The sequence below is a fragment of the Vulpes lagopus genome, chromosome 12 (assembly GCF_018345385.1).
Source record: "Vulpes lagopus strain Blue_001 chromosome 12, ASM1834538v1, whole genome shotgun sequence".
NCBI lineage: Eukaryota > Metazoa > Chordata > Mammalia > Carnivora > Canidae > Vulpes > Vulpes lagopus.
In genome coordinates, this window is record NC_054835.1 from 18,895,184 (window position 1) to 18,916,980 (window position 21,797).

Here is a 21,797-nt window from a genome sequence, read left to right on the forward strand (position 1 = left end):
GGATGCCTGGGTAGCTCAGTGGTTGAGCATCTGCCTTCGGCTCAAGGCATGATCTCGGTCCAGGGTTTAAGTCCCACATCAGACTCCCTGTGAGGAGCCTGCTTCTCCCTCTGTCTGTGTTTCTCTCTCTCTGTCTCTTATAAATAATAAATAAAATTTCTAAAAAAAACAACAAAACTATAAGATGCTGATGAAAGAAAGAAACTAAGAGTATACAGATGGAAAGACATTTTGTGTTTGTAGACTGGAAGACTTAATATTGTTAAAATGTCCATAATACCCAAAGCAATCTACAGATTCAATGCAATACCTATCAAAATTCCAATGGCATACTTCACTTTTATTCAAGAAATAAAAGTTATCCAAAATAATTCTAAAACGTGTATGGAACCACAAAAGATCCCGAATAGCCAAAACAATCTTGAGAAGGAACAATAAAACTGTACATATCAGGCTCCCTGATTTAAAACTATACTACAGGGAGACCTGGGTGGCTCAGCGGTTGAGCGTCTGCCTTTGACTCAGGGCATGATCCTGGGGTCTGGGATCAAGTCCCACAATGGGCTCCTATAGAGAGCCTGCTTCTCCCTCTGCCTCTGCCTCTGTCTCTGCCATTCTCTCTCTCTCTCTCTCATGAATAAATAAAATCTTAAAAAAAACCTATACTACAAAGCTATAGTTATCAAAACAGTATGGTACTGGTGCAGAAACAGACACACAGATCAATGAAACATGATTGAGAGCCCAGAATAAACTCACACATACATGGACAATTAATCTGTGACAAAGGAGCCAAGAAATACAATGGAGAAAGGATAGTTTCTTCAAGAAGTGGTGCTGGGGAAACTGGACAGCCATGTGCAAAAGAATGAAACTAGACCACTATCTTACACTATACACAAAAATGAACTAAAAATGGATTACAGACTTGAATATAAGACATGAAACCATAAAATTCCAAGAAAACACAGATAGTAAACTCCCTGACATTGGTTTTAGCAGCATTTTTGTGGATCAGATTCCAAAGAAAAGGGAAACTAAAGCAAAAATAAACTAAAAAGCTTCTGCACAGCAACAGAAACCATTATCAAGACAAAATGGCAACCTACTAAATAGAAGGTATTTGCAAACCATTTATGTGATAAGGGGTTATTAGCCGAAATATACAAGGAACTCATACAACTCAACAGAAAAACAAACAACACGATTAAAAAACTGGCACAGGATCTGAATAAACATTTCTTTGGAGAACACATACAGGTGGCCAACAGGCACCTGAAAAGATGTTCAACATCACTAGTTGTTAGGGAAATGCAAATCAACCTCGCAATGTGATATCACCTCAAATCTATTAGAATGGCTACTATTCTAAAAACAACAAAAATAAGTGTTGTAATGGATGTGGAGAAAAGGAAACCCTTGTATGTTATCGGTAGGATTGCAAATTGGTGCAACTACTATGAAAACACTATGGAGAGTTCTCAAAAAATTAAGAACTACCATATGACCTAGCTATTCCAGTTCTAGGTATTTATCTGACAAATATGAATACATGAATTTGAAAAGATATAGGTATTTCTATGTTCATTGCAGCATTATTTACAAAATGCCAAGATATAAAAACAACCTATGTGTCCATCAATAGGTGGGTAAAGAAGATGTGATATATTTATACAATGGAATATTACTCAGCCAATTAAAAAAGCGAAATCTTGCAATGGATGGACCTTGCATGTATTTATTACGCTAAGCAAAAGAAGTCAGATGAAGACGAATGCCATATAATTTCACTCATGTGGGATCTAAAAACAACCAAACCAAACCAAACTCATAGATACAGAGAACAGACTAATGGTTAGAGAAGGTTGGGGGGGGGTGGACAAAATGGGTGAAGAGGAGCAACCGTTCGGTAATTGATGGTAAACTTAACTTTTGCTGATGATCACTTTGTAGTGTATACAGATGTCAAAGTATAGAGCTGTACACCTGACACATATGTAAAAAAAAAAGTGTAGGAAAAATGTCACTACTTATGGATTTGATTCTTAAACTACTTTAATCTTGAGAGAAGAAACAGGATGTTAAGTTCAGCAAGTATTATCAGTTTCTTCAATTCAGCCCTGATTCCCAAAATGGAAAGTTAGATTCAATAGCCTCTAACTCATTAACTAAGAAACTTATTTTTCTTTTATGGCATACCATTTAGAACATTAAAAGAATATTAAAGAATGGAATGCAAAATGTGCATGAATTCTGGAGGAAAGATGGGAGTGAGGAAGACTATGATTTCTGGCTTAAATAATGGGGTGGATGGTGAGGTCCAGGCCCAGGATTGAGGGGAAGGAAGCAGATGGAACACTGTAACTTGAGCCATTGTCTTTTACCTCCTCTTCCAGAAAAAAGTTAAATCAAGAGTACCACCCTGGCACAGGTCCTAACTTAATGTGAAGAGGGTGCTATAGCCTGGGCCAGCTCACAACTCTGTCACTCTTGCCCCCAAACATACAATTCCTTTTTCTTCCACAATTCCTCATGAATTGCTAAGGATGGCCCTAGTCTAGGATGGGGGAAAAGAGAACCAGTATGGAAAAGTGAGAATAATAATAAAGTTGTGTGAGAAACATTAATTTAATTTTTTAAATTAAAAAGATCTTATTTATTCATGAGAGACACAGAGAGAGGCAGAGACATAGGCAGAGGGAGAAGCAGCCTCCTTGCAGGTAGCCCAATTTGGGAATCGATTCCCGGACTGGGATCATGCCCTGATTGGAAGGCGAGATGCTCAACCGCTGAGCCACCCAGGCGTCCCTTAATTTCATTTTTGACATGTCTGAAATGCCTACAAGATAACCAAGTGGAAATTTCTAATAGGGACCTAGCAGAAAAATCTGGGTATATAGGTAAGAGATTTGGGGTCATTCTCTTACACTCATTGAGGCCATGAGGGCAGATGAAGTCACAAGATGAGAGTAGTCAACAGTGGATTGTAATCTTAGCTGCACATTGGAATCAACTGGAGAATTAAAAAAAAAAAAATCTCACAAAAAAACAAAACAAAACAAAACATAAAACTGATGCCTAACTTTCCTCTAGAGAGAATCTGATTTAATTGGTCTGAGGGTAGCCTAGGCACTAGAATTTCTGATAGTTCTCCAGGTGACTCTACCAAGTAGCCACATCAAAAACCTGTGGCTTTAGAAGCCAGGATTTATCCCTAGCCGAGGGAGCACAACATTATGAGGATTGAGCAGAAAAAGGAGCCTATATAGGCCCCCAAGAAGGGAGAAAAACAGAGTGGTATTATGGAAGACAAGGAAAGAGTATTTAAGGAAGGAGAGGTGGAGAGAAGACTCAAAGTGCTCATTTACTACCCATGGTGTTTAGACACTACTTAGAGCACAGTAGGAAATAGCTCCCCCAAAAGGGGCCTTTATTTCAAAATTCATGCAAATGTCGTATTCTATTATTTAATATATTTTTAATATAAGAGTAGTATTTTAAATGATTTAGCATAGAAGAAAAACAAAATTCCAAACTTTATGTACTATCACAAGAAATTACCTCCATCTTCTGGGTTCTTATACCTAAACTACAAATTGGAGCTGATTAGAGCCCTAACTTATCTGTCCATACTGATTCCACTGACTGTAGAAATTCCACATTTTTGCAATTATCAACAATTTTAAATTAAAAAAAAACAAAAAACAAAAAACGAGACACACATCCTTGGTTAGCTGAGCAGGTTCCAGTGGGAACAGGTCAATATATTTTCTCTAATATTTGTGAAGAATTTGTTTCAAACTGTTATATGTGCAATTCATATTGTTCTCTTGTAAGTAATAACAACTAGTTTCCTTATTCAAGCTTATTGATAGTAAGTAATTCTTGTATTCAGTAGGTATTCAAAAGTTTATTGGATGTACAAACTAATATGTGTAAGTGTATTAATTTATACGAGTTAGAACAGTCAGTTCCCTCCATGTCAGGAAAAAAATCTATTTTGCTAAATCAAGAAAAGACAGGGGAAATACATGCCATCTACAAACTCAAGAGTCATGTTGCCTTATCTACCACAGGGAAGGTATTCCAAAGTTAGGTAGTCTGGTGTCAGGTCATAATTATACTACCACCCAGTCGGGACTTTGTCCTTCACTGGAATTACCTTTGGGCTGCCGGGGGAAGGAGGCAGAAAAGAAGGGAAGGGTATGGTCAAGTCCTCAGCAGTCTGCTTCATCCAGTTTATGTATTTAATGTTTTGGACTCCAATATATTGAAATTTGGTTTCACATGAAAATAGAGTTCTTTGCTCAAAAAGAAAAAAAAAAGGCTTTTAAACCACTGGATTAGACTCTAAGGTCTGAAAAGACTTTCAAATTATATATATTTGACTCATAATGTCTTTAAACATAAGTTTTTGATATATTTTTGGCAATGTAAAGATTCTGGGAAGATTTTTAAAAACCACAACTAATTTCCTCAAAGATCAAAATAGAAATATGAATAGGAAATGTCTTAAAACTGCAAAATCAGGAATAAAAGCTATACTCAAGAGAAAACAAAGGAAAAGAATTGAAAGAAAACAGATGACACATCTTTTTCGAATGTCACATTTAATGTTTTCACCACTGTACTTCAAATCTACATTGTACAAAGTGACCAGTAAGTGTGCCACGGTAATTGACCAACCTCTGAGATTGTACCTTTCACACCAGTGTCTTCTTGGGCTCTTTTGATACTAAACACGTTTCTCATTCAAGTGAATTGAAATGCTTCAGTTGGGTTGATTCTCAGGAGCCTCATAAAAAAAAAACAAAGATATTGCACCATCTTTGTTTAGTAATTCAATGTTTGTTTCTTTCACAGCAAATAATTACTTCATTGAAGTTAAAACTTCCAAACATAACTTATTAATAGTCTTCAAATTCAGCTCAGATCACTCAAGATGAAAATACTCTGCTAAATACAGATAACTTACAATAACTTTAACAGTTAATTGTCCATAACACACAACAAGGTTTTTTCCTAGACCAATTTTAAGACGATCCATTAGTATTCCTTGTACAGGTGAAAAACAATCTTCAATTTTCTTGTCTTTTTATTTTTAATATAAAAGTTGGAAGGGACATTCAAGTTTCAAGTCTCCACATTGAACTTAAAAAAAAAAAAATAGTCATCATCAGCATGTGGAGGTAAACAAGCCAAGTTGTATAACTCCAGGAGGTAGAGGCCTTCAATTTTGTATTCATATATACATATGCACAGAAGAATTCAGTGTTCCAACAGAAAAAAGAATTTGTCAAAAAGTAATAAGTTATTTACTACTGTGACATTTCAAGACTCCCACAGCTTTGCCTAAGGACACAAACACATTTGACATAATTCCCTATGTGCCTTTTTTGTGGCTTTAAAATTTTTAAAAATTTGTTTTTGTCTTTATTTATTTATTTTTTTACTGTCCAGTGCAGGAAAAGTCTCACAAAATTTCACAGACCTAAAATGTGCAAGCTAGTTCTCTCTCTATACAGCAATGTTGGGATTCTTTTGAAATTAGCCCAGAAATGAATTATTTACACACATGAAAGATGCATGCTTCGGGGTTTCTTTATGTAAGAAAGAGCAGAAAAACTTCTAATAAAAATAGATTAAATATATATATATATATTTATACTGGGTAAGGAAAACAGAATTTTCGTCTCTCCTAGTCACAAACTCATTCTCTCTACCCACAACATTGGATTTTAGACAGCACACATCACCGTCACGGCTCTAATGAGAAGCTAATTATAGGGCTTGATCATTAGGTGGCATGCCCCACCCCCCACCCCCCCAGGTGCAGCCACAATCAGCTCATGTGGCTCCATGATTGGTCGCAGGCAAGGTTTCTAGATTCTTTCATTTTAGAAAACCCCAAATTTTCAGGAATGGCTCAAATATCAAAATGTATGACTGTCCTTTATGTGTGTGTATATGTGTGTGAACAATCTCACTTCATTTAAAAAAAAGAAAAACAAAACAAAAACACAAAACCCCAAAATCCCAAATTTGGTTCAATTCTCTTTTGTTCTGAGGTGAGCCATAACAGCTGCACTAAATTCATAAAACATGTGCAACTCTGGGTAAAATATTTTTCTTCTAAAAGCACAACCACTTTACAAGATTAAAAGTCTAGTAACATTTCTAAATATTATTCATATCATACAAGTAGTGGTTGTTAATTTAAAACTTCATTAGTAAAATTACAGTACAAGCATGATTAACCTCCAGAATTGCAAATCCCAGACTCCAGTGGAAAGCTACATTACATCTTCAGTAGTACATTATCTTCCACCGTCACTCCCACACCAGAGGAGATGGGGGCATCTCAGACGGCTGGGCAACAGTGGAACTGGAAGAAAATGGAAATATGGTGAAACCAGCTATTGACACCACAAAAGGCAAAAGGGAGAGTCAATGCTGTGTGTTTTCCTCTCTTCCTTTAAAAAAAATTATAAAGTCCATTTCTGGATTTTATTTAACTTCTCCAAAGCTGTATTTGTTCCAAATTGTTCATTCAAGAATCTGTATCTATAAGCAAGGCAACAGTGATGGGCTTGAGGACGATGTGTCATTTACTTGTGGGACATCGAGGAAATGCCCTCATCTTTCCTCTTTTGGAAAGGGATAATGCCTGCCATCCACCTCATAGGACATTGTGATGAATACATGAGATAATGTAGGCAAAGTGCCTTCCACTGTGCCTACTTTGTAATATAAAGGAAGTAATAATGTCTACAATCAACCGGAAAATAATCTTACAGGATGCAGAATTATCCATTTAAAAGTAGCCTCTCAAAACACAATGACTTTAAGTGGAAACCTATGTGAATGAGCCTTATAAGCACTCTTTTATCAAGTACGAACTCAGTAGTAATAGATAATCATTTAGCATTTGTTATCCATAGATCAATTTTCTCAGTTATTTCATGTATCTAATTTTGTTAACTAGATTATAAACTTGAGGGTGTGTGTGTAACCACTTTGCTTCCCTGGGGCCTGGGATAATGAATAACTTACACCTGAAAGGTATTAAAACACATGATTGCCCGGGTCACTGACTCTTAGGGGAAAATAATAAAGTAATTTTAAACCACAGAGGAATAAACATACAACCTAATTCTTTCTTTCCACAGAAAAATACAAGGAAGAAATGAAAGTCACCCTGATTTAAAAAGTTCTAAACAAAAATTCGTGAAAAATGGATTCAATAAATTTAATCAATTTCAACACCATGTTAAGGCCAATTAAAAGGGAAGCAAGGGGAAGAGAGAAAAGGGAGAGGCAGAAAGGCAGGTGGGGAAGAAAGGAGGAAGAGTGTGGCCTCTCAGATATCTAAATCCACCCTTCTCTGTCCTGCCTTGTTATACTGGAGCCAGACACTTACTCACAGTTATCCTTTGCTACTTGGCTTGTGGTGGAAGGATACTGCAAGGCCAAGGCTTCCTAAGCAGCTTTCCTTCCTGGTTCTGGTGTCGGATTTTTTAATGTGGAAGGCCCAGTTTTGTTCTACCCAAATTTTCTGGCAAGTTTCTCTGGGACCCAGCAGGCCTCTCTGATAGACCAATTCCACCCACACCTTTTGAAAAGCATCTTCAGCACTCTCAAACTGTGTGTGTTCTTGTGGCAGCCATATCTTCTACTAAGTGGTCCAAATTTTATTAGGCTTGAGTGGAGGGGTCTCCTCCAAATTTTTAATTTCCTCCTTGTTCACTCTTCCTCAGTCTAAAGGGAGTACCTGCCTTCTGCCTTTGTTACTTTGGGACCCTTCAGAATCTTCTTATATACCTTTTAGAAGTTAACCATCTTTTCTAGTTAATGCTTCTATTAAATTTTCCCTCTTCAGGGCAGCCCCGGTGGCTCAGTGGTTTAGTGCTGCCTTTAGCCCAGGGCATGATCCTGGAGACCCAGGATCGAGTCCCACATCAGGCTACCTGCATGGAGCCTGCTTCTCCTTCTGCCTGTGTCTCTGCTTCTCTCTCTCTCTATGTCTCTCATGCATAAATAAATAAAATCTTAAAAAAAAACTTTTCCCTCTTCACATTTATGGGTGTGGTTTCTTTCTCCTTACTGGACTTTAATTGATGCAAGGAATTAGGGAAAAAGACATTGAGAAGGAAAGGACAAAGAGAGACACAAGCAAATGAGGCTTGTTGGGTTCCAAAGCAGCTATGAAAACTCTAGATAGGACACACCAGCACTAGATAGGACACACCAGCACTATACCTATAAAATAATCTTGCTTGTAGTTATTATTAAGGTGGTGGGGATGGTAGTAGGAACTTAAGAGGACCATGTTTAACTCGAGGGCAGTGGCTGCCATGCTGCTGTACGGTGATCATCTGCGAACACAACTGCCAAAGCACCACCCCAAATCAACCACTAAATTGGCATCAGTGTAAAAATGAATGCGTACATTTTTAATTTGCTTTTGACTAAAACCAAAACTTGTAAAAGAAGTTTTATTTATATTTATCTTTTTATCTGTATTATCTAATCTAAATAAAAACAAATATGCTGAACAACCAAATCACAATGGCACCCTTTCAATAACGAGAAAGTAAGAATTACATACATATAGTTACCTAATAAAGCTCTTAAAAGCAGCAGACTGCGGGTTGATGCAGAGAGGCACTCTGTTTCCTTTCTGCTGTTCCAAAATGAATTGGTGAATAATCTCTGTGGAGAAAACAAACATCATATAATTCTTGACAATCTGCAGGCATGGGAGCAGTGGATTCTTGGCTAACTGGCCAGCATTCTGAACAGCATTTCCCACTGGTTTAGTTAAGATCAAACGTACAGATCATGTATCAGGCAGGATCCAGTGGAACTTTCCTGAAATCAAAATGACAGTGCCTGCTAAACAGAGGCAACCTCCCCATTTCACTCCACCGACCAAGTGGTGTTATATGGGTTTGAAACCCCATCTGTGGGAGGAGTAAAATGGTCTATAAACTTGAATGATTCCACATGGTTGGCATTATGAATGAATCTTCTAAATTGTTGGTAATTATTACCCTTTTGAAAATCACTTAAAAAAACCACAGCTCGTGTATAGGTACACAATTCTAGGCTGTTTATCTTGGGGACTACTCTCTTCTAAAATGTCTAAAATCATTCAGAATTTTGGATGTCCTTAACCTCCATTCCTACCCCAATAGGAGATCATGTCAGGAAATTTTATGAGTAGACTATCAGAAATTCCCCTCTCTTGTGATCAAAGAATGATTCCCTCACTGGATGTTTATTCTTTTTAAAATTTGCATGTTATATAAGACAGTCCAATATGTTTCAGTGAAATCACACTGAGTGAATACATATTATCTACTTTGAGTCACACTTACTAAGTAAGTCAGTTTGGAAAGCTCCTCTGCCTGACCTACACCACTGAATGTAATATTAAATCAGTGTTTTTATAACACACATAGCTTTCTTGGCATATATGCCCTGGACAAACAGCTATACACAAGGTTGTAAAATAAACGTATGGAGGAACTTTGGTCACCATCCAGACTCAGCTTTTCATGGCCACATAATGGAAAATGTTATTATTCATTCTGCCTGGCCAAGGGCCAAAAAAGATACTCACCTTTAACCTGTCGAACAGAACTGAGGTTCTTCTCAAAAGTGTCATCAAATTTGGGATTGGTGATGGGCTCAAAGTCACTGGTATAAACTCTTCCAGTAGAGGTGGAAAAGCAACATTTACACATACACGTGTGATATCGTAGTCGCCCTTCATCTAGGTAGGGGTGGGCTAAGGCATCCTTAGCGGATATTCTTTTGGACTGAAATCAAATTTGGAGACCAGGACATCAACACTACAGATAAACACGACTGTCCACACAGGATCTTTCATAAGACACAGTAACTGCTCTTCATAGCTTATCCTTAATTTATAATACATCTTGTATAAAGAGGAATGAGTGAATGTATAGGCAGGTAACATAGCAGCAGGGAGTATATAACTCAGGACAACCAACCACCATATACCACCAGAAAGCACTCTGCTAAGATCCTAGAGTTCCTACCTTGAAATAGTTAGATGCATGGTCAAAAGTGGCAAATACCATGACATTTAAATATGCAATGCTTCGAAGGGGATAAGTTTACATTTTAAATAACAGTTATATTTTCTAAATACGTTTCAGCATTTGGTAGAGATGTGATCACAGTGGCAATTTTACAAAGCTGCCTGAAACTTTTATTCTCTTATTTTTTTTTTTTTTACTTTTTTATTTATTTATGATAGTCACAGAGAGAGAGAGGCAGAGACACAGGCGGAGGGAGAAGCAGGCTCCATGCACCGGGAGCCCGATGTGGGATTCGATCCCGGGTCTCCAGGATCGCGCCCTGGGCCAAAGGCAGGCACCAAACCGCTGCGCCACCCAGGGATCCCCTTTTATTCTCTTAGAATGCCAAATGAACTTAGGGCAAAAGCCTATGGGGAAAGTGCTAGGGTTGGGCAGCAGATAAGGTCTGAATGCCATGTTGTGGTGGCTAGCACCATCTGAATACCAGTGGTCTGTGGTTTTCTAGCACTTTAGATCAGAATACTTAATGAAGTTTCAGATTTACATAAATCATAAACTCATTTCTCCATTAAGAAAAATTCCTCTTTTTTAGCTCTGTGGACATGTAGGTACATTTTAAAGTATTTAAGGATGGACTCAGTACAGAGTCAGAGAAAAATGAACACTCTACCTCATTTTGAATATAATCAAGCACTTCACATAACACAAATACAAAGAAAACCATTTGGTACTCAAAACTAACTGGGTCATCCTGACTGGTTCTGGCACCCCAAATAACAAAATGTTAAATATTTTCCATGAACCTGATTTCCCTAAAAACACTTATATCTCTGATTTTTATGCTGATGTTAAAAGGCAAGTCATAACTTTTCAGGATATGATAATCACAAAAGACAGTTGCTGTTTATCTACCACAAACAGAAGAATGTAAAGTTGACAACCTTGATTTTGTGTCTTTCACTACCTTTCATATGGTATATCTGGTGATCCAGCCCTTCTGAAGCCTGACTTGCTGGTACTCTCAGCAAGTAAGTTTCTTCTTTTTTTTCTAAGTGGGTTCAGCTATTCCCGGAGGTTCCACTGGGATCAAGATCTATTATCAGAACCAAAAGAAACAAGCTGGCTGACAGTACCCTTTTCCTGGGACTGGGTCCCTTGAAGGCCTCAGTGCCTCTGGCCAGTCTCATGTGAGGGACTGAGTTCCTTGGCTTTTGCACACTACAACTGGTTCCTGGCCAAGTCTATTTCTGTTTCTGATTGAGCATGGTCAATCGTGAACACACTTGGTGGCAGCAGTGGTTAAATCTGAGTTTTAATTTTATCATCTGACCATTAAGTCATTTCTGTCAGGTGGCAGATGTCAGAAATTGGGCCTCTCTCTCAGTTGCCATGAGCAGCTGGAATCTGGATTCCCTGTTAATATTTTTGTCTGTGGATTCTGATATATCCCGAAATTTCAGAATACAGGGTTGAAAAGATTTTGGTATTATCCCAACTACCTGTGGGATAATTGGATGCTCTGTGTTTGTATGTTCTGTGTGCACCAACATGGGGTCCTCTAAAGTGTCTTACCTAAGGGAAACCTTTGAACAAAAAGTAAATCAAATCCCTACCATGCAATGATCAACTTTCATTTCTCGAAACAAATTAATGTCTCTTTAGAACTTCTGAGACAAGGGTAAAGAAAGGAGACTGTCATTTTGTAAAGGGTATGAACACTTAAAAGAAAGACTGCCTTACTAAATTGAGAAAGAGATCACAAAATTACTCGATTTTCAATAATGTTCTTTGGAAGAATCTAGTGGTGCTTAATTATGTCCTATACTGCCCCCCAAATGATTGATTGATTTGAGAGAGAGAGAGAGAGAGAGAGAGAGAGAGAGAGAATGTGCACATGTGAGTGAGGGGAAGGGCAGAAGGGCAGAGAGAGCAGGAGACAAGCAGACTCTCTACTTGAGCAGGGAGCCTGTCGGGGGCTCGATCCTAAGACCCTGAGATCATGACCTTTCATGAGCTGAAACCAAGAGTGAGATGGTCAACTGACTAAGCTACCCAGGCATCCCATATCATATATATTCTTAATTACCTATTGTATATATACCTTAACTTATCAACATTTATAATAGAAGTGGATGCTTGTTTCTACCCTAGATTTTGTTATCAGAGTTGGCTCTTTTAGAAGAGTCGATAAAACTTCCCTTTTTACAAATAAAAATGTATTTTTAAAAATATTTCATTTATTCATGAGATACACAGAGAGAGAGAGGCAGAGACATAGACAGAGGAGAAGCAGGCTCCATGCAGGGAGCCCGACGTGGGACTCGATCCCAGGTCTCCAGGATCATGCCCTGGGCCGAAGACAGGCGCCAAACCACAGCCACCCAGGGACCCCCTATTTCTTTTTTTAAAAAATATTTATTTATTTATTTATTTATTTATTTATTTATTTATTTATTTATTTAAGATACAGAAAGACAGGCAGAGGAGAAGCAGGCTCCTTGTGGGACCCTGATGTGGAACTTGACCCCAGGACCCTGGGATCATGACCCGAGCCAAAGGCAGATGCTCAACCACTAAGCCATCCAGGCATCCCAATAAAAAATATTTCTAAGCAAACACATTGATATACTTTGTATATTTCTGAGGGGAGTTAATATATCATGTTATGAGATCTCTTAAAAAGTAAATGTGGCAAACTCCTATTCCAACTGGCTTTTAGAACCAATATCAATATATTAAAGACACATATGAAGAAATGAAAAGATTTTTAAAACATTATTCTCCTTATTTATTAAATAGGTGGGCTACTGAAAATTTTTTTCGTGCTAAAGTTATAAATCAAAGGGGCGCCTGGGTGGCTCAGTCAGTTAAGCTTCTGACTTGATTTAGGCTCAGGTTATGATCTCAGGGTTGTGGGATCAAGCCTTGCTTCAGGCTCTACGCTCATCATGGAGCCTGCTTGTCCTTTTTCCTCTGCTCCTCTCTGCTCTCTTTTTCTCTCTCAAATAAGTAAGTAAGTAAGTAAGAAAGTAAATAAATAAATAAATAAAACCTTAAAAAAAAAGCTATAACTCAAAGATTAAATAAAGCTTTAACTGTAAATTAAAAAGGTATTCTTGGTTAGTAAGTTATAGAGTAAGAAGCAAAATATTTCTCTTAACTTACAACTTTTAATATCTGGTATACAATTGTGTAAGATAAAGAGGTCATGTGATATTCCTATGCAAGGTGACTCTTTGAACAAATCAGTCCAAGCCAATAGTCATAAAATTATAAATATCTCTGTTTTCTTCCTGATCTTACTGCCATGTACAAGTAATGCCACTACAGCATTCTAGAAGTTTTTGGTTTGTTTTCTCACAAAAAGCCTTATCGTCTTCAATTTGATTTTTTTTCCCTACTGATTTTGCTGGCCAGATAAACTAATATCCCTTTGTATAAGATTACAGAATTGCAAAATTATGTGTTCAACTACATTAGATGAATGATAATAGGTAATGTGCTAAAAAGAAATTAGTTTTTAGAATGCTACAAATCATAAGGACTTAATTTGCCAACTTAAATTTTAATCCGATTCTTAGTTAACATTAAGACCTTAGTAATAATTAATTTGAGTTAATAAACCATGTTTGGATATGTGAACAATATAATTTTAATATACAAAGGCTCTTCATTAATACATTATAGAGGAGCCATCAATAAAGAGTTAAAAAAGGGGTAGCCCGGGTGGCTCAGCGGTTTAGTGCCGCCTTTGGCCCAGGGTGTGATCCTGGAGACCCAGGATCAAGTCCCATGTCGGGCTCCCTGCATGGAGCCTGCTTCTCCCTGTGTCTGTCTCTCTCTCTTTCTCTGTGTCCCTCATTAATAAATAAATAAAATCTTAAAAAAAAAAAAAGAGTTAAAAAAGCTGTGCAAATTTCTTTGGGTCAATGTAATATGTATTTTTGTAAAGAGTGTAGAAGAGTATGTGATGATAGGAAGATGGGTATGCAAGGTAACAGTTATGTGTCTGGCAAGAGAAAAAAGTGAATAATTTTATCTAAATTCCGAATAATAATTATTATTTTTTAAAAATATTGCTTGTAACTGTTTATTGCATTTAGATAAATTAATGTCTCTGGAGGTTTGTTTAAGCCTTCACTATTTGAGTTAATAGTTAATTACATCTTTATAGACTGATTATTTACTACACCCCATCCTTTCCAATACTGTTGATATTATTGTAATAAAGAGACAGAGACCTTTAACCTTATCCTCTAGTGGTTTCTGCCTTCTCCTTACATTTGCCTAAAGGCTTCTACTTCAAGCTAAGGAATTAAGTTTTCCATGAGAAACATCACAAGAACCCCAGTAGGGGACTGTTAACACCAGATACTTCTGACTACTGAATTCAGGATATAAACATATGGGTATAGCTGATATTATCACCACAGACAGCTATCACCTAGACTACACCAAGTAACTGAGTCAGGATTTTCAGGAATGTGTCAGTCCAGGAGCGGACACGTGGCAGTAGACTGTTTAACCTAAGATAAAAAAAGTACTTAGATAATTATCTCAGACTAACTGGACTAAATAAACGATTTAATTATGGTTAATGTTCTATTTTTAATGGATACTTTTTAAAAACCTCATTTCTTTCTTCTTGCTAGCCCTCAATTTAATAGATTAAAGTCAGAATGAAACATTCTTTAAAAATGGTATCTATTTCTAACTGAAATAGATTTCAAAATCCCTCCGAATTGGAAAGAATCCTTATATCAGTCATAATAAAGCATCAGGCCCATTTAAAAATGATTCTGTAAACAAATAATATATATCAGTTGGCTTTGTTCTATAAGACAATGATAAAAATAGGTAAATATTACATAGGGTGGCTTAACAAATTCTTTTAAAAAAATTCTTAAATGACCATGTAGTTATTTACATAGGTCCAATAAGAATCTATCCTTTTTTACCAGATAAATCTTATCTCCTTCTTAGAGATTCATCTAATGTATAACTATAAGCATACCAAAAGTTTCATTTTAATTAGGGTGACAACCCCACTCTTTAGGAAAAAGGACTACATTTCATGTATAGAACTGATGTCTAAAAGGCGTCTCAGGAAAACATGCTTGGTATCCACCATATGGCTTACAAAATTCCAGTCTTAGGGTTGTAAAGATTATGAGCTCCTGTCAGGTCAAGATCATTACTAATCATGTGATCTCAGAGAAATAGGACACTTTACAGCTTTAAGTATTGGAAGTAAAACCTGGTACAGGTGAATCATATGGTTCTTGGTTCCTAATCTAAACAGAATAAAGAGTGTAACATATTTCTAACACATAAAAGTAAAATTTAACCTCAGGGCCTTTATAACATCCTCTAGAAGTAGACAGAAATGACCTTGGAAGACTGAAGTTCATGTGGTTCTAGTTTTGTTAACCACAAAAGATATATAAAACATATGTAAAAGGTCATTATGTATTAACATCTCCTGTTGTATATATAGTTTAGCTATGTAGATAAACTTGCCAAATAAAACAAAAAAATCAAACTAATGACCTAAGTCACTAGCTCACTGAACAGGTTATATGGTGGAAACTATCCTTAATGATAGGAACTTGACCACAAAGAGGGACTGTGGAAACGAGAAGTGCCACTCTGCTTTGTTTCCTAAATCATGAGGCACCTCACATACCAAAATAAACAAATGGAAGCCAAAAAGTAAACACTAAATGAACAAAAAATTCACTCTGTCCCTTGAGATGTAGCTGTTTTCTCATTATGAACATACCAATGTAAACATCACAAATGGTACTTTTGTGGGTTTTTCCCCCCCTTTAAGTACCTATTGTGTTTTGTACTTGAGGACTTCCTTATACTCTTGGCAAGTAAGATGTTCTTTTCTAAATGTTGTCATTTTTGAGTCTTCTTTGGCAATAGCTACCAGCACAGAGATGAATAATAAATACTCTTTGGATGAGTAGATAAATGAAGACCTGAACTTTGTCCCAGAAGAGTCAAGTCTAGAAACGGCATTTGATAAAGCTACTATCTCAATCACCAAAAGAGTAAAAACAGCTTCTTATACAATATAATGGGCAGATTTTTTTCCAAGAATGTTAAAATTCTTTTCTCCTGATTTACCTTGGTGTCAAACTCCTTTTTCAAATCCTGAGATAAATAAGGATGGTACAGTTCCCCATCTCTCTTCACCTACATATCTATGTGTTAGAAATCAAACTTCTGTGCGATGAGTGAGCAAGTGAGCACGATGATACATATGAAACTGGGGATTGAAGTTTATCTTTGAAAAGTCCTTCTTTATATTGCTCATTTATTTAAAGCCAGGATGTTTTTCTTAGAACACATGTATTTTTAATTCATTAAAAAAAAATAAAAATAAATACTACTTACTGGATCAAAGACCAACATCCTGCAAAGGAGATGAACAGCTTCATGTGTAGCCTGGCTAGACAGGGTATAAAGTACAGGAAGAGATGGCTGTAAAAAAATAAAGGATTAAAATATGTGAGTTTCTGTGAAGATATGGAATACAGCCAATTTATTACAAGGTAAGTACCCAGCTCAAAAAACATGTGCACATATGTCTAACCTCAAAAGGAATGAGTATTCCCCTCATTAACCAATCTTCAGAAGCAACAACTGTCACTGACTTCCAATAGCATATTTTATATTGCAGGATTACCTATTGTAGGTTAGCACACAAAGGAGCCTACAAAAAATGAAAACTAATCCTGTAAATATGGTGCTCCTGTTAGCCTTAAACCATAAATGCTCTGGCAAGAAGGGAAACTAAACATGCCTGGACATGGGAAGCAAAAATATATAAAACCACAGCCACATGCAAAGTTAAGCATGTAAACTGTGCAAAGGAAGCATGTAAACTATGTCTTACATGTCTGCCTACTTTCAACAAAGCCACATAATAAAATCCAGTAAGAATAGCAGCAAGCCATCTCAAAGTCATCAGGAGATAATTATTCACCTCACAGAAGTTTTCTGCAGGATCAAGGACAGAGATGCCATGAGATGAGGGTTCTAATTCTTCTAATTCACTAATTAGATAAATCAACATGTCGGAATCCTTATATTCTTTAGCACAGAACAAGGTGGTTGGACTAAATGATCTTTGAAATTTACTTTAGTTCTAAAATTATATGAAACTAGATAGGATTATGACAGATAAAAAGCATTATGTGCACAGAACCCATTTATAATTGGCACTCAAATATTTGTTTGCAGATAGAGAAGTATTTCTTGTTAAAAATACTTAAGTCTATGGTAGCCTCAAAATGATCTATATTAGTCAAGATAAGGAGTGACGTGTGGAGAGTGAAGGCAAGAGGTTTTAATTTACAACTTAATTTACATATTTTCTTTTTTTTTAATTTACATATTTTCTATAAGAATTTATTTACTGTGTAAAATGAAGTAATTTATAGTTTTGAAAGATTCTGATTCTTAGTTTGACTGCAAATAGCTGGTCTTTTTCAATGGCTTATGCAGGTTGGCAGCCAAATTCCAGCCTATTCTTACTGACTAAAATATCTCACCATAAGCAATTCTTCCCTTTTGACTTTTTTTTTTTAATTAAGATTTTATTTTTTAGTAATCTCTACATCAACGTGGGGCTCAAACCCACAAACCTAGGTCAAGAGTTGCATGGTCCATTGACTGAGCCAGCCAGGCACCCCTCCTTTCCATTTTCTAAGTGAATTCAACCTTTAATCCTATTTTTCTGGTGGAGGTGTGTTATAGCTTAGGGACAGGAATACTGGGATAAGTACTAGAACAGGTGGGTTCCAATTCTAACTTTGCCAACATTAGACTCAGGTAATTCACTAGAACTTCAGCTTTCTCATTTATTAGACTGTACGGGCACAGAGCAGCCAACTGATCCAAAGCATTGCTAATCATCTATCATCCACCAAATGCCAGGGTTTGGGCTAGGTGTTGGAGCAACAAAGATGAATATCAGGTCTCAGATGGGCAAGGAAAACATATGAACAAACAGTCTTAGAGGATGGAGAATAGAGAACAAATTAGAAGGCAAATTTTTTTGAGACTTGAGGATGACTGGATACATGAGGAGCTTGTGAAAATCAAATGACTGAATGTTAAGGCAACCTGAAATTTTATACCCTCTCCCATCTCATATTTCTTTGTAGAATTATACCCTAACAAACACATTAAAATTAAGGCCAAGTTTCACCACAGCGTGGAGCAGCTATCTTATGTGTTTTCTCCTTTTCTGTGTTTATATGCATGTTAAGAAGGGGGTCAGAGAAAAAGAAGTCAGTTCAGTTATGCCAATACCTCTCCAGAAGGAGCTAATAATTTAGTTCCTAGCACAGGCTCCACAGGAAAGATGCAATACTAGAGATGCTGGTATTTTCTTCCATTTTCTTCCCCTTTAATTCACCAGCCATTATGGTTGAAACCAGTTGGGCACAGGGTATTAGAACTAGACAAGAAGTTTATATTTTTCATGGAGTAAAACAGAATCAATTTGAATAAAAAAAAAAAAAAACAGAATGCTTAGAAATATGCCCTAAATATTTCATTTGGGAGAAAGTTTTTGTCATTTCCCCCAGCATTCACACACATTACTTTTTTTTTTTAAAGATTTTATTTCTTTATTCATGAGACACACACACACACACACACACACACACACACACACACACACACACAGGCAGAGGCAGAGACACAGGCAGGAGAAGCAGGCTCCATGTAGGGAGCCCTAGGTGGGACTCGATTCTGGGATCCCAGGATCATGCATGAGCTGAAGGCAGATGCTCAACTGCTGAGACACCCAGGCATTCCCATACACATTACTTTTTCCCCTTTAAGACACACCAGTCCATTTTCTGTTTGTTCTGCAAGTTTATAAGCCACTTAGGAGTGAGTGGGTGCCAGTGTTTAATCACGAGGACAGGAAGGGTTATAAAGAGTACTCCATTAATGACTAATGACTATTAGTGAAATGAAGCAAGGATGAGCTTCTGGACACATGAAAGGTGAGGGGTCCTAACTGATTATGTCACAGTCATCAGAAGCCAAGCGCAGAGTGCTCGTCACCACAATAGAGTTGGCTTGGCTGGCTCAGCTCTGTAAGTCCTGTCCTGTAAATTTTCAGCTAGTGGCAAAGAAGCTGTGATCATCAGTCAGCAACATTAATTAAGAATGCACAATGCACAGTGCACTGTATAGTGAGCACTCCGGGTTATATAAAAGAAATCCCGACCTGAAAAATAATTGGTTTGAACTGAATGAACTCTAACATAATCTATTAAATGTAAGACATGGTTCCTGTCAGGAGATAGAACTATTTTCACTCTAGTGAACATATTACATGTATTTCTGTCATGACTGGTCAGGAACAATCTGAGAAAAAAAGAAAATCTAAACTTTAGACGAACAAAAGACTAAGGGCTGATAATAGACTTTTCAATCCTACCAACAGGTCAGTGCCCCAACAAGTATCTACTTTTTTTTTCTTTTAAATATTTTATTTATTTTAGAAAGAGAACAAGCAAGGGGAGAGGGTGAGAGAGAATCTCAAGCAGACTCTGAGTTGAGCACAGAGCCTGACATAGGGCTCAATCCCACGACCCTGAGCTGAAATCAAGAGTCAGCAGCTCTACCAACTGAGCCACCTAGGTGCCCCAACAAGTATCTACTTTAAAAGATACTTGGGCCATGGCAGCTAAGATTGCATTCATCCAAGATTCTGAGTTGTAGAAAAGAAACAACAAATAAAAAATACCGAACAGTGTTTTTGTCTACCCAGCATTCCTTGACTTTTGGGGAACCATTCCCTTTTTACTCATAAATCAAGCCAAGCCTGATTGCAATCTAACTCCAAGAATGGGCACCTGACCCAGGCCTGGCCAATCGAATGAAATATTCCCCTGAACACCTTGACTGGCTCTGGGAAAGACACATGTTCTTAAACAGGGGAGAGCCAATGGACTGGCTAATCCAACACATACCCCCCCATCCTCTTCTCCTATACCCACCTTTATCATAGAGGTTAGAAAACACTCATTTTTTTTAAGCTTGTCTTACATCTGGAAGGTTACATATTACACAGTTCTAGGCAAGGACATATAAGCAGAAATTTGCTAGGCAGGCTTCTGGGAAAATAGCCTTTCCTGATAAAAGGGACAGACACCACTAGTGTTCTTTCTTTCCTCTGTTTTCTTGCTTTGAATGTGAATATGATTCCAAGCTATAGCTATTTTGTAGCCAGGAGGAAATAAGCAAGGGGGTATGAAATCAATATTCTACATATGGCAGAGCAGAAAGAAAGAAAAAAAATTAGATCCTTGATGACACAATTGAGCTGCTGTACCAGCTTCAGGCTGCTTACCTCTGGACCTTCTTGATATGAAAAAAAAAATGAACCCCTATTTCTTTAAACCACTGGAAGCAAGATTTTTTATTGCTCATAACCAAACATATTTATAACTGAATCAGAGACCTTCCACATATTTTCTCTAGATCTGTTTGAGAAAGCGCTTTCCTGAAGGACTGATATGCTAGTAGAATGTAGGCCTGGACTGCTGGTTCCATTTTTACAAACACACAGGGGAAAAGAAAGCCTGTCTGAAAATGAATCCTGTGAACACACAGGAAAACAGAACAGAGAAAGTCAGATTCCTGGCTCAGAACATCACTTGACTACTTGAGTCTAGCTAGGCCTGCGTCAGCTGTAGACCAACAACTTCATATAAAAAGTTCCATGAGCCAGTAAGTTCCCTTTTTTGCTTAAGCCAGTTTTAATTGAACTTCACTGAAGAGTCCTGACTGATAGAGTGTATGGAAGTATATTAACCAACCACATAAGAAAATTAATTTGAGACAGTAATCTGTGACTATATAATAATAATATATATAATATATATAATAACTATATAATAGCTAATTTGATTCTCCTTTTGTATATGTATGGTTATATTTTTTAAGAAGTCCCAACAAATAATAGTACATATTTCTGTTTGACAAATATGTATAAATAAATGCTTAGAAAAACATGTCTGGGAAGTTACTCTCAAATTAATCCAGAGGTGACAGGGATAGCATGGGGTAGTGATGGATGACAAACTGTTAAAATTTTTATTTTACATGTACTTGCATATTACTTGCATATATACAAATGAAACTAATAAAAAAAAATCTGCTGTGAAGGTGTATTGTCAGGCAGTGTGCTGTAATCCTTCATTTCCTGTTTGTAAAAAGGAACAAACGGTACATTATAGTGCTATGAGGATTTAATGAACTAATGCGTAAGAAGTGGTTGGGACAGTGGCTAGTGTATAGCAAACTTCTAATTATTGTTAGAAATTATTGTTAGTGGTAAAGAATGGTTATTTCCATCTAACTTTGAGTAGCTACTTAAGTGGGAACTACTTGAAAAAAGCTTAGTTTTTCTTTTTTATAGTCCAAACTCAAAAACTTTTATTGAAATTTTAGAAGTATTCCTCATGAGTTTAAATATAGTTCATCTAACTCCTATATCAAGTAATTTAGAATAAGTACCGTAAGGTATAACTTGCCCTGCAAGGGCAATAGTCTAAGCAGCTTCATTGAGAATTCAGAGTCCTTTCTAAAAGTTACAGGCTTTTTCTGTGTGCATCCATTTTTATCTCATGTAATTAGTAATGTGTTAATACAGCTCATTCTGCCTTGTTCATGTACTTTTCTATAAAT

General features: G+C 36.9%; 1 protein-coding gene across 1 annotated transcript in view; it reads right to left on the reverse strand.

The window, feature by feature from the left end:
• Positions 1-4,593: 4,593 nt before the first annotated feature.
• Positions 4,594-21,797, reverse strand: part of NLK (nemo like kinase) — a 158,525-nt gene continuing 141,321 nt past the window's right edge. Inside the window, exons 8-11 of the mRNA XM_041724931.1 lie at positions 16,476-16,562; positions 9,626-9,824; positions 8,619-8,712; positions 4,594-6,385 (exon numbers count right to left, since the gene is read on the reverse strand). Of these exons, the coding sequence (XP_041580865.1) occupies positions 6,331-6,385; positions 8,619-8,712; positions 9,626-9,824; positions 16,476-16,562 (435 nt within the window). The 3' untranslated portion in view covers positions 4,594-6,330. The remainder of the gene's footprint in view (positions 6,386-8,618; positions 8,713-9,625; positions 9,825-16,475; positions 16,563-21,797) is intronic.